At 41.7% G+C, this 14,040-nt stretch overlaps 1 protein-coding gene across 1 annotated transcript; it reads right to left on the bottom strand.

The window, feature by feature from the left end:
- Positions 1-835: 835 nt before the first annotated feature.
- On the bottom strand, positions 836-1,461 carry LOC136610041 (myosin-9-like). The gene is made up of 2 exons (XM_066589309.1): positions 1,109-1,461; positions 836-1,058 (listed from the first exon to the last, which is right to left on the bottom strand). The coding sequence occupies exons 1-2, from the start codon at positions 1,459-1,461 to the stop codon at positions 836-838; spliced, it is 576 nt and encodes a 191-aa protein (XP_066445406.1).
- Between the last annotated feature and the right edge of the window lie 12,579 nt (positions 1,462-14,040).

Raw genomic sequence — 14,040 nt, 5'->3', positions numbered from 1 at the left:
CCAGTTTTGCCATTCTCTGCAACTTTTTTCGCATTGTTCTTTTCACCTACAACTTCTGAGGCCTCTTTTCCAGTATCTGCTTCTTCAGTGGCTTTCTCAGCTTCAGCAGCCTTACCTTCTGCCTTCTCTTTGGTCTCTTGTACTTCAGAGGATTGCTTACTCTCCATCTGTTGCTCAGCCTTCACATTTGCAATGTCTTTACTATCATTTACAGAGGGGATTTCTTCCCTCAAGACTTTTCCAGTTTTCACAAACTGTTCCCCTGTAGTGCCCAGGTCACCTTCTATGCATAATTTGCAATGCTTTACTTTTTGTATCTCATTTTTAAGACTCTCCAACAGGGTCTTCATTCCTTCTACCAGTTGTTGTAACACGCTCTTGTGCTTTTCTTGTACTAGAGGTCTTTTTTCAGCATCTCTGTTGGTGCTAAACCCGTCAGGTATTTCCATGTGCATCCGTTCTTCTGCATATTTAGCCAATATTGTTTTTTCCTCAGTAATCCACTGTTCGCACATTTTCTGTTTCTACTCCCAGTTGAACACCATGTGATGTTGGTGGCCAAGCTCCACACTAATATCTATTAATTCCTGCTGAAGACTCATTTGAAATTTCTCTAATTTATCATACACAGGTGCCTTTTTTTCATACTGTTGACTTTTAGCTTCCAATTCTTCTAGGATTTCACTTTCTTGCTCTTCAACAGAGACCCAGCATGCAGGGTCCTCCTCCTTTTTCTTTGTCATATTTGCAGCCGTATTCTGAAGTATTGAAATCTGCTTTAACAGGTTTTTCTTAGTTTCTGCATCTACCTCTAACTGCTTCAGGAACACATTTTTTAATCTTCCATTTGTTTCAACCTGGTACTAAGATCAAGCTTCCGACTAACTTCTTCATGCAACAATTTCTGAGAATCCTCAATCTTAGCTTCCAATTCCACCAGTCTATTCAGTTTCTCAGACAGCTCTGCCTGTATTTTGCCACCTTCAGTGATTTTAACTTGCATCTCTTGCAGTTGAGTCTCTGCCCTTTTTCTCTTGCATTCAGAATCACACTTGTAACTTGTATTCCAATAGGACCTTCACCTTTATGGTCAACCTGGTACACTCACTTTCCAAAGTTTGTTGACCTTTTTTTTACTTTCACATTTTCAATTTGCTCTAGCTGTTCAGTAAGCTTCTGGATCTGGGTTTCATATACTTCAGCTACCTCACCCAGGCTTTTTTTCGACTGGGTCAACTCTTGCTCCTGTGGTGTTTCCTTGGCTTCCTTGAAGTCCAGTATATATTCCAAGACCTTTTTTTGCGTCTCCACCTGGCTGGAAGCAGCTTTCTCCGTTTCCAGGTTTTCTTTGAGTTCCCTTACCTGAGACTCCGGCTTACCATTTTTCTTAGGTAACTGCATTTTCAACTCTGAAATTTGACTATGCAAATCTGTAGACTCTCCTTCTGACTTGCAACACATTATCTCTAACTCTTGGGCTTTATTTGCCTTTTCTTAAAGCCCTGTTCACACTGCGCAGCTTGCACTTCCAGACATAATCTGCAATCAGCCTTATATTTGGCTACATTTCTGAAGAATTGTATCTCTTTGTGGGATTTTGAAAGGCATCCCTCCTATTTTTTTTCTCAATTCTTCCAAGTAATGTCCACAATGAGTGGTTTGCTCTTCCAGCAGCAACCTGTGATTAGCTTTAGGGCGCCCACCCACTGGCGTTTGCGATTTTCGTGCGTGAAAAACGCAGCGTTTTCGGCGCGTTTTTCGCGGCTTTTTCGCGGCTTTTTCCGTTAATTTACATTGACATTCATGGGTGCATTAAAGGTGTTCTGACATGAATAATTTTTTTATGCTTTAGCAGCCATTGTTCCCTGGTCTGCCTAATGGACCCAGGGAACCCATGGGTTAATGGCTGCTAAAGCATAAAAATCTTATACTTACCTTGTCTCATGTTGTTGTTGACATCGGGGGGTCATCTCCCGGCAGCATATTAGCACTTTCTGCTTAGGTTAAGCAGCCTGACTAGAGCCACCTGATTGGTGCACGCTGTGCAGTCACGTGGTGCCGAAGAGCCAATCAGGTGGCTCTAATCAGCAGCGCTGCTTAACCTAAGCAGAAAGTGCTAGTATGCCTCCCGGCAGGCAGTCTTCTTTCTCCAGCAGCCGCGCCGCTCCGGGATCGCGCGCATGCGCAGTGGAGAGGTGCCCTCTGACAGGAGTCAGGACGGGCCGCGTCTCCACTGCGCATGCTCAGCACTCCGGAGTTCAGCCGGACGGACGGGCCGCCCACAGCAAGCACTGCTTGTGACGTGCTTGTTGTGAGCGGTCCGTCCGTTGACCTCGGAAGTGCCTGACGGACGGACCAGAGCTGGAAGTGGTCTTTTTGACCGCTCCTGCTCTGCTTTAAAGGCACAGAAGATGATGCCGGCTGGAGGGGACATGCCTGGCGATCGGGCCAGGCCAGGCAAGGTGAGTACAATTTTTTTTTTTTCATGTCAGAACCCCTTTAAGAGAAAAATAAGGACACATATGCAACTGACAGTTCCTATGTTAAAAATTGCAACGGACTGAAAAAAAAAACGCCAGTGGACAGGAGTACATTCAAAACTAATTGCTCTCGAGAAAAAACGCAAAACGCAAAGGAAAAAAAAACGCCAGTGGGTGGGCGCCCTTAGTTTTAGCTAATATTCTGAGGTGCTCATCCTCCTTTAAGACAGTCGCACTTTCTGTTTTCATCTGAGTGCGTTTTTTGAAAGCATCCTCTCTTTCCCTCTGGAGTCTCTCTCTTTCCTCTTCTACCAATAACCTTTGCCCCTTGGGCTCTTCTCCAAGCAGACACAGGTTGGCAATTTCCTTTTCCAACTGCACATCATATCTTCTATTTGCAGCTTGACAGGCTTCCCAAAGAAAATTTGTGCAAGCTCACATTTGTACAAGTTGCTCCTGAACTCTGAACAACTGTTCACTTTCTTTTTCATTTTGGTCCACAGGATCGGCATTGACTATATCTTCTGTCTTACTAGAAGCAGTCTTCTTTATCTTTTTCTTCTTTTTCTTCAAAATTTTACTATCTGTAGTCTCAACGAACATTTGGTTGTTACTAGTAACTACTTCAGTTTCACTGGAAACTACAGCAGTAACTCCTCTCTCTATTTTGCTTTCACTTTCAGTACTACATACATTGTTTTCAATATTTCTCCTCTGTACCACTAGAGGCACATTCGAGCTAACTCCCACATGGGTGGGGGCTGAACTCCCTGAAATAGCATGTTCATACTCTATCTTCACCTGTGTAGATTGGGGAATACTTGTGCAAATTCAAGACAGAACCTAACATTTCACAATCCTTCTCATATAAGACTTCTGTGTCAATAGAAAACTTTTTAAGCAACACATTTTTAACAATAGAGTTTTCAGACACATTTTCATTAAATGTCAATGCAATTGACTGTGCAATTTTCACTGCACCATCCTGCAAGAACAGCACATCATGCAACATTTCAATTATATTTGTGTTAGTACACTCTCCTAACATGTCTCTCCTAGACATCAGTGCACACTGTCCAGTTTCCAGCGCACCAACCTGCAAAACATTTGCAATATCAGTCCATACAGCACCCTTTCTGGAGTTCCTGGAAGGATCTTCGCATTACTTGATTCCAGCCTGCGGCACTGCAGCTTCTCTGGACGAACTGACAAACCCCTTTGAGCACAGTTCACTTTTTCAGTTACTGTGACTACATCCATACTCCAGTGGGGTCTGACTGGACACTTTGCCTCTGGACATCCAAACATGCAATAGCACATTTGTAGGCAACCCCAACATGGCTCCATAGTTGTGACACCAAAACAAATTGTAGCAAACTAGGGGGTTACTCGCTCTCTGGGATTGTCTCTGCATGCCCTTCTGTGAACAACCCTACCACTAATTATATATATAATATGCTCTGTGAAACCACTCTCACATCCATAATGTACAAATAAATCATACTTTCCTAAAAGGACAACATGGTGATATTCTTCTTTTCTTATGGGGCAAAAACTATCTTAAAGAAACAGTGTTGGCATGGAAATTTATATGGGAATCAATATAATAGACCTCAAATTTCAGGTAGAGCTCTAGGCTCTGCATTAGTGAGCATATGGTCAGTATACGCTAGTAACTGAATAAATGTATTTACAGCACTAATAAACATTTATTAGTAGACGGATGTAAAATATATTTAGTAGGAATTCAAACTTAGTATACAATGATTTTAGAGAAATATGTTAATATCATGGGGGCCTACAGTTTCAGAGGGGCTCATGTCTAGGACAAAATGTAAAAGAAAGAAAGAAAGGGGGCCTGCTACTGTTTCCCTCCCTGCTATTCATGGCCTGTCTTAATTCATTTCAGCCAGTTCAACTGTGTGCAGTACGAAAGCTCACAGTTCCCTCAGCTAATGCCGCCTTTGTCATAATGCCCAACGATAGCACCAGAATAAATGGGCACAAGACATGGAGGATAGGCAACAGTGGGAACAATGCAGACAGCAGACATAGTCATGAAGCAAAGGGAAGACATAGATGGAAACCTGTAGCTGCCTAAAAGTAGGGGAAAGGAATTTGGTCCCTTTACAGGCCCATTTACTATTAAATAAATATTATTTCACATTAATGCAATTTTAGCAGATAGAGGCAACCTCTTCTATGATTGTACTCATCATTTTCTGGAATCTCTCACTTTTAGCCAATGAGGTACCACACTTGGCGGAAACATCCTCAGCAAAAATCCATATGTATAATGTGGATTTGCTGTGAAGTTCACTATCGATTTCACTCCACTAAATTGAAGGGGATAAAATCCACAGTAAAAATCCACAGCAGAAATCAACATGCTGTAGACTTTAAAATCCACACTACATGTTGATTTCTGTGTGGAAGAATTTCTCACTTTTAGGCCATGGGTACCAAACATGGCAGAAACATCCATAACAAAAATCTATATCTATAATGTGCATTGCTGTGAAGTACACTGCAAATGATACCCCACTAAATTGAAAGGGGTGAAATCCACAGTAAAAATCCACAGCAGAAATTGACATCTTATAAATAGAGATGAGCGAGCACCAAAATGCTCGGGTGCTCGTTACTCGGGACGAACTTTTCGCAATGCTCGAGGGTTCGTTTCGAGTAACGAACCCCATTGAAGTCAATGGGCGACCCGAGCATTTTTGTATATCGCCGATGCTCGCTAAGGTTTTCGTTTGTGAAAATCTGGGCAATTCAAGAAAGTGATGGGAACGACACAGAAACGGATAGGGCAGGCGAGGGGCTACATGTTAACTGCATCTCAAGTTCCCAGGTCCCACTATTAAGCCACAATAGCGGCAAGAGTGGGCCCCCGCACTGTCAGCATAAAGATCATTCTCCTCTGCCATAGCTGTAACAGCTGTGGCAGAGAAGAACGATGTTTGCCCATTGAATTCAATGGAGCCAGCAATACAGCAGGTTCCACTGAAAGCAATGGGCTGCCGGCGATCGCAGGATGAATTGTCGGGAAGGGCTTAAATATATAAGCCCTTCCCTGCAATTCATCCAGAAATGTGTTACAATAAAAATATATACCGGCGTATAAGGCGACGGGGCGTATAAGATGACCCCCCAACTGTCACCTTATACGCCGGCAATACAGCGGAGCAAAGAATAAAAATCATTACTCACTTCTCCTGGCGTTCTGCGGTGCTCCTGCAGGCTGTCGCTCCCTCCTGGTCCCCGGCAGAGTATTGCTTTCTGGACGCAGGGCTTGAAATCCCCGCCTCCAGAAACACACGTGCCTTCAGCCAATCACAGCTATTCAATGACATATGATTTATGTCAGAAGGCATCTGTGGCGAGCCGCGGGAGGGGCAGATTTTAATACTCGGGTGACACCTAATCTCGCCAGCCACTCACTGCAGGGGGGTGGTATAGGGCTTGAACGTTGCAGGGGGAAGTTGTAATGCCTTCCCTGTCTTTCTATTGGCCAGAAAAGCGCGCAAATTTCTCAGGGAAGAAAATGAAAGTAACCCGCGTGGTACTCGTTACGAGTAACGAGCATCTCGAACACCCTAATACTAGAACGAGTATCAAGCTCGGACGAGTATGCTCGCTCATCTCTACTTATAAGCCTAAAAACTGCACTCTGGTTGATTTCTGTGTGGAAGATTTTCTTTAATGTCCTGAAATGTATATTCGATTATAAGCTGGTAAATACTTTAATACAGAAAAACTACTACATCAAATAAAGTTCCAAATAAAACATACCCTACCTGTAATAAAATCATTTCTCATGTATTGATAGTGTAATATTTCATCTATTAGTTCAACAGTATACATGACATCCTTAGCATCTGGCAGTAACCTTTTAGCAGTTCTCTCACCAGAATCTTGGCAGTTCAGTTTGGCACAATACCAATACTGACAATTACCAACTGGTTGATAAATAAACCAAGATATGGAGGAGAGCTCCTCAAATGCCAATACTGACAGTTACACCGTGAAATATTTTTATGCAACATTTCGCTAATTTGAGTTTTATGTAAAGATAACTATTAAATTTAAATACCATATTTTATTATACTACATTTGTGACATACAAATAGGCGTGGGCTCAACTATCGCTAATTATGACTGTGAATGGCATACCATTCTCTATGCTAACCTCATAGGTAGAAAGATTCCTAGGCAACTTTATTGGCCCTTATTAATCATCATGCATCCAGATTCTGAAAAAAAGGATAAGAAATGCTAATGCCACATTTCATCTGATATGAAGACAATACTGCAGCGTTTTCAGAATTGTAATTGATTTTCCTATTTAGATAATAAAGGAAGAATGCACAACACATGTTTACCTTTGACCAACCGTGCATTCTCTTGTAATGAAATTACTGTGCTAGCTATCACAATGATGTATCTATAATGAGGACTAATATCATAATTGAATACAATAAATGTGAAAATATTACTTCAACTTTTCTTTAAAGGAAGACATTTTGAAAAGAGTCGGAGCAGAATCATACCTAATTGCAGAACAACTATGCAGTGCTTCTGAAAGGAAGCAAATCTGATTAACTGTGGCAGGTCTCATGTGTTCTGCTCATAAATCTCACACCTGCTAATGCATTAGAGATGGCAGGTGTAAACATGATGAAAAAGTGCAATTTCATAATGTCATGTGAGATTAAGATAAGCAAATTAAATCTAGTCTTGTACCCAGCAAAATGAAATGCAGCCGGATACAGGGTTATACTAGAATTAATTTTCATCCTGATAATAATACATTTTTAGCACTGAGTTCAGTTGTTATTCTTCACCTCAAAATTACAATCAGCAATAAAAAGTGGTTTTGAGTTCAGAAATATGCACATACTTAATATCCAGAAAATATTGCTGTGCTATTAAAAAGGAAAATGTTAAAGATTGTAGAACACTATGCAGTTTTCCACTGGGACCAAAAATAGATAGTATGTTATGTGCAAGGTATCCTTGTGGGAAAATAGAATTCTCTGGTTACTGAGCTACCAAAGACTGAAATTATTTTTTATGGTAGCCTTAAACAATTTTGCTGTTCTTCTGCCTCAGTGGACTATACATTAGGTCTTCTAGGTCTTTTTTAACTTTACATATAAGGCCTCCCTCTCACAGGGCGTTTGTAGAAACGCAGCGTTTTTCAACGCTGCGTTACTGCAGATTCCGCCCCGTTTCAGCAGTGCTGGCATACTTTATGCCAGCGTTTTGGCTGCGTTTTCAGCTCGGCTGAAAACGCAGCCAAGAATGCTGAAAAGAAAAAAAAAAGCTATACTCACCTAGTCGCTGCAGTCCGGGTCGCAGCCGCTGGTCTCTGCCGCTGATCCGGGCTTCCTCGGCACCACAAAGTCTATTGCCGGAGGCCCCTGGCCTCCGGCAATAGAGTGCTGTGATTGCTTGTCAGTGCTTGCTTGATGCCCAATCACAGCCCTTCATTGACTGTCTCAGCCAATCAGAGCTTGCCGGCGCTGATTGGCTGAGACAGTCAATGAAGGGCTGTGATTGGGCATCGAGCAAGCACCGACAACCAATCACAGCACTCTATTGCCGGAGGCCAGGGGCCTCCGGCAATAGACTTTGGGGTGCCGAGGAAGCCCGGATCAGTGGCAGAGACCAGCGGCCGTGACCCAGACTGCAGCGGCTAGGTGAGTATTGCTTTCTTTTTTTTCTCTAGCCCGCTGGGACTGATTTTCGGGGTAGGGCTTCTATTACAAGCCCTCACCCCGAAAATCGGCGAGCGATTAACGCTGCCAAAAACGCAGCACCAAGTGTTGCCGCGTTTTTAGCAGTGCCAAAACCGCTGCCTATTCATTTCAATGGGCGACGCAGGGCTGAAAACGCCCCAGAATAGAACATGCATCGCTGTCAAAGCGCAGCGTTGGGAGGCGCTACGTTTTCAGCCCTGTGTGAGCAGCCCCATTGAAATGAATGGGAGTGTTGTACAGCGTTTAGTGCTGGGCTGAAAAGGCAGTGCTAAATGCTGTATAAAACGCCCCGTGTGAGGGAGGCCTAAAGACCTTATTAAACTGTGGAGAGGATTCAGATGTCTGGTCATCATTTTCAGCTATAAAACAAAGAACATTCATTTTTATTCTGATTTTACTTACTTTCATAGAGTGAATTAAAAAACATTGCCACATTGACTATTTAGTTGAATATTGAAGACGAACTTCATAGACATGCTTTTTTCAACATACATTAAGTAACTATTTAACAAAAACTGTTTATATGCTGTTATTAAAAAACTATACTTTATACTCCTATCTCATTTTACATTTCATAGATAGACTTTAGAGCGAAGGAAACGTTTCCAACGTATGAAGATTAAAGAATTTGAACTTTCACTCTCCAAGTGTAGTAAAGGGGTTGTGGAAAATTAGTATTTTAAAAAATAGCAGTCCAATTTGAATCTTTGCCCAGAGTAAAAGAAACTGTAGCTTAAAAAGGTTTTCCAGTGAGACATTTAAAAAAACAAAACACAGTGGGCGCTTAGGAAATAATAAAGCAAGGTATACTCACCGACAGCATGCCCCTGCCACTGTGGTCACCCCAGTCTCTGCTCACTTCGGGGTTGAGCAGTCACATGGCTATCTAAGTACATGACCATTCCACCCAATCCCTGGCCCCAGTGCTAGCATGCTCAGACCATTGATTAGCCAGAGCAGACATGTGCTTATATCACAAAACCTAACTAAAGCCATTGATTGATTGATTGGCTGGAGTGATCATGTGCCTAGACAGCACATGGCTACTTGGCCTAGAAGTGAACAGAAACTGGAGGGACTGAACATTAACAGAGACCAGGAGGACCAGAGAGGTGGAAGCAGGCAGCAGGTGAGTATAACTTGTTTTGTTATTTTCTAAGCAGCTACTGTATTTTATTTTTATTTTCTGGGATAAAAGGGAAAAAACCTCAGCGCTCACACCGTAGAATAATAGAAGATAGAATGTGCTGAAGAGACTAAAGTTATGTCACTTACTTCAAGGAGGCGCCTTTAGGGTAGGCGCCTCCTAATCCCAATAGGCGTATCAAAAATGGCACCGACCAACGATGATGAACAGGTTCCACGGTTTTAATATAATAAAATAATATATAATACACAACGCGTTTCGGCCGCACGGCCTTTTTCAAGTGTACATAATATAAATAAAATTGAACATATATAATGATAAAAGGTACCTTGTAATCTTGTGGCAAATGAGTGTAATCAGGCTGCCAAGTCCAGACCGGCATCTGTTGTGTCGGCATCAATGCATATTGCAGAGGGAAGTGGAAGGGGAGGGGAGGGGGAGGGAGGAGGGAGAGGGGGGGGGGGAGGGGGGAAAGGGGTCACTGCTATCATATAGCACTGTATAATTAGCAAACTGTTAAGTTCATGCCGGCATCCATTGTGTCGGCATCTGATGACATGGCTACACATTGCAAGGGGGGGGGAGGAGGGGGGGGAGAAAAAGGGGAAAATCACTACTAACGTAATAGTGCTACATAATTGACAAGAAAGTTACTTCTATACCGGCATCTATTTTGTCGGCATTGGTTGACATAATCACGCACTGCAGGGGGAAGTGGGAGAGGGGAAGGAGAAGTGAGAGACACTACTATCGTAATGGCGCTGCGTGAAATGACACGATCTATAGACGCATAACATTCCTTATGCGTCTCATAGCGCAGCTGTAGTTGTTTTAATGTTGCGGCTATGTGGGCTGAGTATATGGATGATGAATAGGATTGGGGAGTAACCGCTGGGGCACGTTTGCGTCTGATGTCATGACGCTGGGTCACGTGAGCAAACGTGCCCCAGCGGTTACTCCCCTCCCCTTCCACTTCCCTCTGCAATATGCATTGATGCCGACACAACAGATGCCGGTCTGGACTTGGCAGCCTGATTACACTCATTTGCCACAAGATTACAAGGTACCTTTTATCATTATATATGTTCAATTTTATTTATATTATGTACACTTGAAAAGGGCCGTGCGGCCGAAACGCGTTGTGTATTATATATTATTTTATTATATTAAAACCGTGGAACCTGTTCATCATCGTTGGTCGGTGCCATTTTTGATACGCCTATTGGGATTAGGAGGCGCCTACCCTAAAGGCGCCTCCTTGAAGTAAGTGACATAACTTTAGTCTCTTCAGCACATTCTATCTTCTATTATTCTACGGTGCGAGCGCTGAGGTTTTTTCCCTTTTATCCCATTTATGTCTTCCTCCTTCATGCTATGACCGGAGTTTCCCTCTAGCTGCTCTCTCTTAAGAGATTGTTTACAGCACCTATGAATATTCGTTTTCACCTGGGAATCGAGACCACCCACCTACTACACTCTCCAGTATCCTTCTAGTGAGCGCCAAATCCTTACTTATTACCCTCCATTTTTATTTTCTGAATATCTTGCCGGACAATGATTTTGTAGTATGTAGTGGCCCTACTTTCGGCCTGCCCTGCCCTGGTACGTCTACTGCTAGATAATGACTCCACTCTCCTCCCATCATGCAAAATAAGTCTTCAGCCAAATATTATGTATTTCCAGTGTTATAAAAATGTAATTAACTGGCTGCTGTTTTCAGTTCTGCCAACTACCGAAACCCCACACCCCTGACACAGCTCCACTACATATACCCCTCATAAATTAATAAAGTACTTGTGGACATCTAAGAGAAGGACTACTGGAGTTAGATTAGATAAAGGCCATATATCACATATGAACCTTTAGTTCCTTCTTACAAAAGCTTCATCCTGAAAAATATCACGTGACATCATATGACACATGAAATTTCAGCAAAGAACAATTATTTTTCAAATTCAATTAATCATAGTTAGGCCTTAATCAGATGGGCGTTTTTTCGCGCGATTTGCGGATCGCATGACGGATGCGCATCCGCAAATCGCGTGACCGGGGGCGAAAAATCGCCCTCATGGTGATTTGACCGTAAAGCACAGTATGTTGGTTGAACAGAAACCAATGTCCTACAGTAGAGGGACATAGTGTTCTACCACAAATGTCTCTACTTCAAGGCTAAACGCTGACAAGCTAAAAAAGGCACCTAAAAGAGTGATTTTACATACAGGTTTTTGTTTGTTCTTGAATGGTAGTTTTTGTGGCAGTTTTTGAGCCAAGGCCACAGATGGGTCAATCAGAAAGAAGAAATAGAAGTCCTTCCTTTATATTTCCCATGTCTTTTGAGTTTCCTTCTGGCTTTAGCTAAAAAAAAACTGCCATAAAAACTGGTATGTGAAATCATGCTTAGACTTTCTTCAAACACAGTTTTTGTGGAATTAGCTTTTAAAAAATGCCAAGGATTAAAGTTGAATTTACGTAGGTAAACAAAGGGAGATTGTCTATTGTCACATTAGCCCCCACATGATGCGATCAGAGGATGTGGATGGTTGCTAAGGTAAGAAAGGCTCCCAGGCCTGCAATAGATTTGATGCCTATTAGATTAATGGTAAAACTACAATACTAAGGTACTGCGGTATACTATACAAGTAATCAAATGATTGTTTGTCCAAGTATCCTATTGGACCATAGTTTAGTTTAATAAAATGTTTTAAAATACAAAAAATAAAATGCTCAAAGTTCAAAAAGTACCTTTAAAATCCCAACAGAATGGTGGTTATAGTCATCTGCCTCTAAAGAAAATTAAATAAAAAGTGATTAAAAAGTCAGATTTACTTCTTTACTCAATATACAGATTTATACAGAAATGCCAAGACCTCCAGGTTTACATGATTGATTTTAATTCAATGGTAACTTTATGGGGACAAAGAGAAATATAAATACCAATCTCATAAAGCAACCCTATATGGATACATCAAATTTATATGCCTGAAATATGTCTGTTTACATACAATTTTGTTGAAAATGTTTGAAAATTCAAAACGTTTGAAACTCTGATGCAAGTGAATAAAAAGTAAAATTTTAATTGAAACTGTATTTGTAAAAATCTAATAAAAAGTGATTTAAGAAGGAAATAAAGTCAGATGTACACTATCATGGTACTAATGCAAACTATATCATGTGTAGTCATAGTTTCTGTAACATTACTGAGTCTAAATTGAGATTCCCATATTTTATAGGGATGAACCTTTCCTTGTCTAGACTACTCCACAGTAAATTGCTTAATAAAGTAACCACTATGCGCAGAAATAATTTTTTTCCAAGTTCACATCTTTTTCTGCATAGAAATTTTTATAATATTGACATAAATAACAGTTATCAACTATATTAAGCCAAATATATGCTGCAATATATTGAATAATGTGAATCATTGATACAATGAGCTGCTGCTTCTACTCCTTTTTAGCAATATCCCCTACCAACTCCGCAAGGTCATTTGAGTAATCAGAATAAAAAATTTCTTGATGCCTGTAAAATGAAACTGACAAACATAAAAAATTGAGGCCTTGGATAATAACTATTACACACTATTTTGTATTAAATGAATATTTACCATACTCATATTTCAGATAATTAATTTGTTTCAAATATTGAGAATGCTGGTAAGTCCCCCTACGAATAACCTAGGCATTTATCAAAGATTTTACATTAAGCACCTTGAAGAAACCCATGTTTACTAAATGATAGAGAAGCCTGGTGATAGATAATAGGAAAATAACTCATCAATAGCACATAGTGCTGCTTGACTGACTTTATCGGACAGTATGCATTATATGATATACTGTAGCACAACAAAGCCCTGTAAAAGGCAATAAGTACAGAAATAAACAAACATACACATGTACTTTTTAAATAAGTCCTCGTAAGTTTGTAATAAAATAAGCCTCCCCTGTAACGTTTAGGGTGCATTCACATGAACGTATATCGGCTCAGTTTTCACGCCAAGTCGATATACGTCGTCCTCATCTGCAGTGGGGAGGATGGAAGAGCCAGGAGCAGGAACTGAGCTCCCGCCCCCTCTCTGCCTCCTCTCCACCCCCTCTCCGCCCCTCTGCACTATTTGCAATGAAAGGAGGCGGGACGGGGTGGGGCTAAGTTCCAAGAATTAGCCCCACCCACGTCCCACCTCTCCCCATTGCAAATAGTGCAGAGGGGCAGAGAGGAGGCAGAGAGGGGGCAGGAGCTCAGTTCCTGCTCCTGGCTCTTCCAGCCTCCCCCCCTGCAGATGAGGACGACGTATATCGGCTCGGCGTGAAAACCGAGCCGATATACGTTCGTGTGAATGCAGCCTTAGGCTTGGCCGCAACTACTTCTCCGCAGCGTGTGGACAAGATTTACAAATCTTGTCCACTTTCCTACTTTATCCCAGGATAAAAATTTGCTGGTGGAATTTCCATGCAGAAAGTCCGCACGGAAATTCCTCAGCAATTTCGCCCCGTGGGAACCCAGCCTAAGGTCCTAGGGTAGTGAAGATCCGAATCTGCACACAACACAATCACGCATTAATACAATAGCAATCAGGTTTGGGAGGTAATCCTTTGTCATCCGCAGTTGGGGATTCTGTACATTCAATATAAGACACAGGGGGCTGGGA

The sequence above is a fragment of the Eleutherodactylus coqui genome, chromosome 2 (genome assembly GCF_035609145.1).
Source record: "Eleutherodactylus coqui strain aEleCoq1 chromosome 2, aEleCoq1.hap1, whole genome shotgun sequence".
Lineage (NCBI taxonomy): Eukaryota > Metazoa > Chordata > Amphibia > Anura > Eleutherodactylidae > Eleutherodactylus > Eleutherodactylus coqui.
This window is presented reverse-complemented; position numbering and strand designations above follow the sequence as displayed.

Excerpts from the sequence above, each read along its gene's own strand:
- LOC136610041 (XM_066589309.1), bottom strand. The coding sequence starts at position 1,461 with ATGTGTTGCAAGTCAGAAGGAGAGTCTACAGATTTGCATAGTCAAATT. Across the intron at positions 1,059-1,108 it reads AGGTCAACAAACTTTGGAAA|TTACAAGTGTGATTCTGAAT; the intron begins GTGAGTGTACCA and ends TTGGAATACAAG.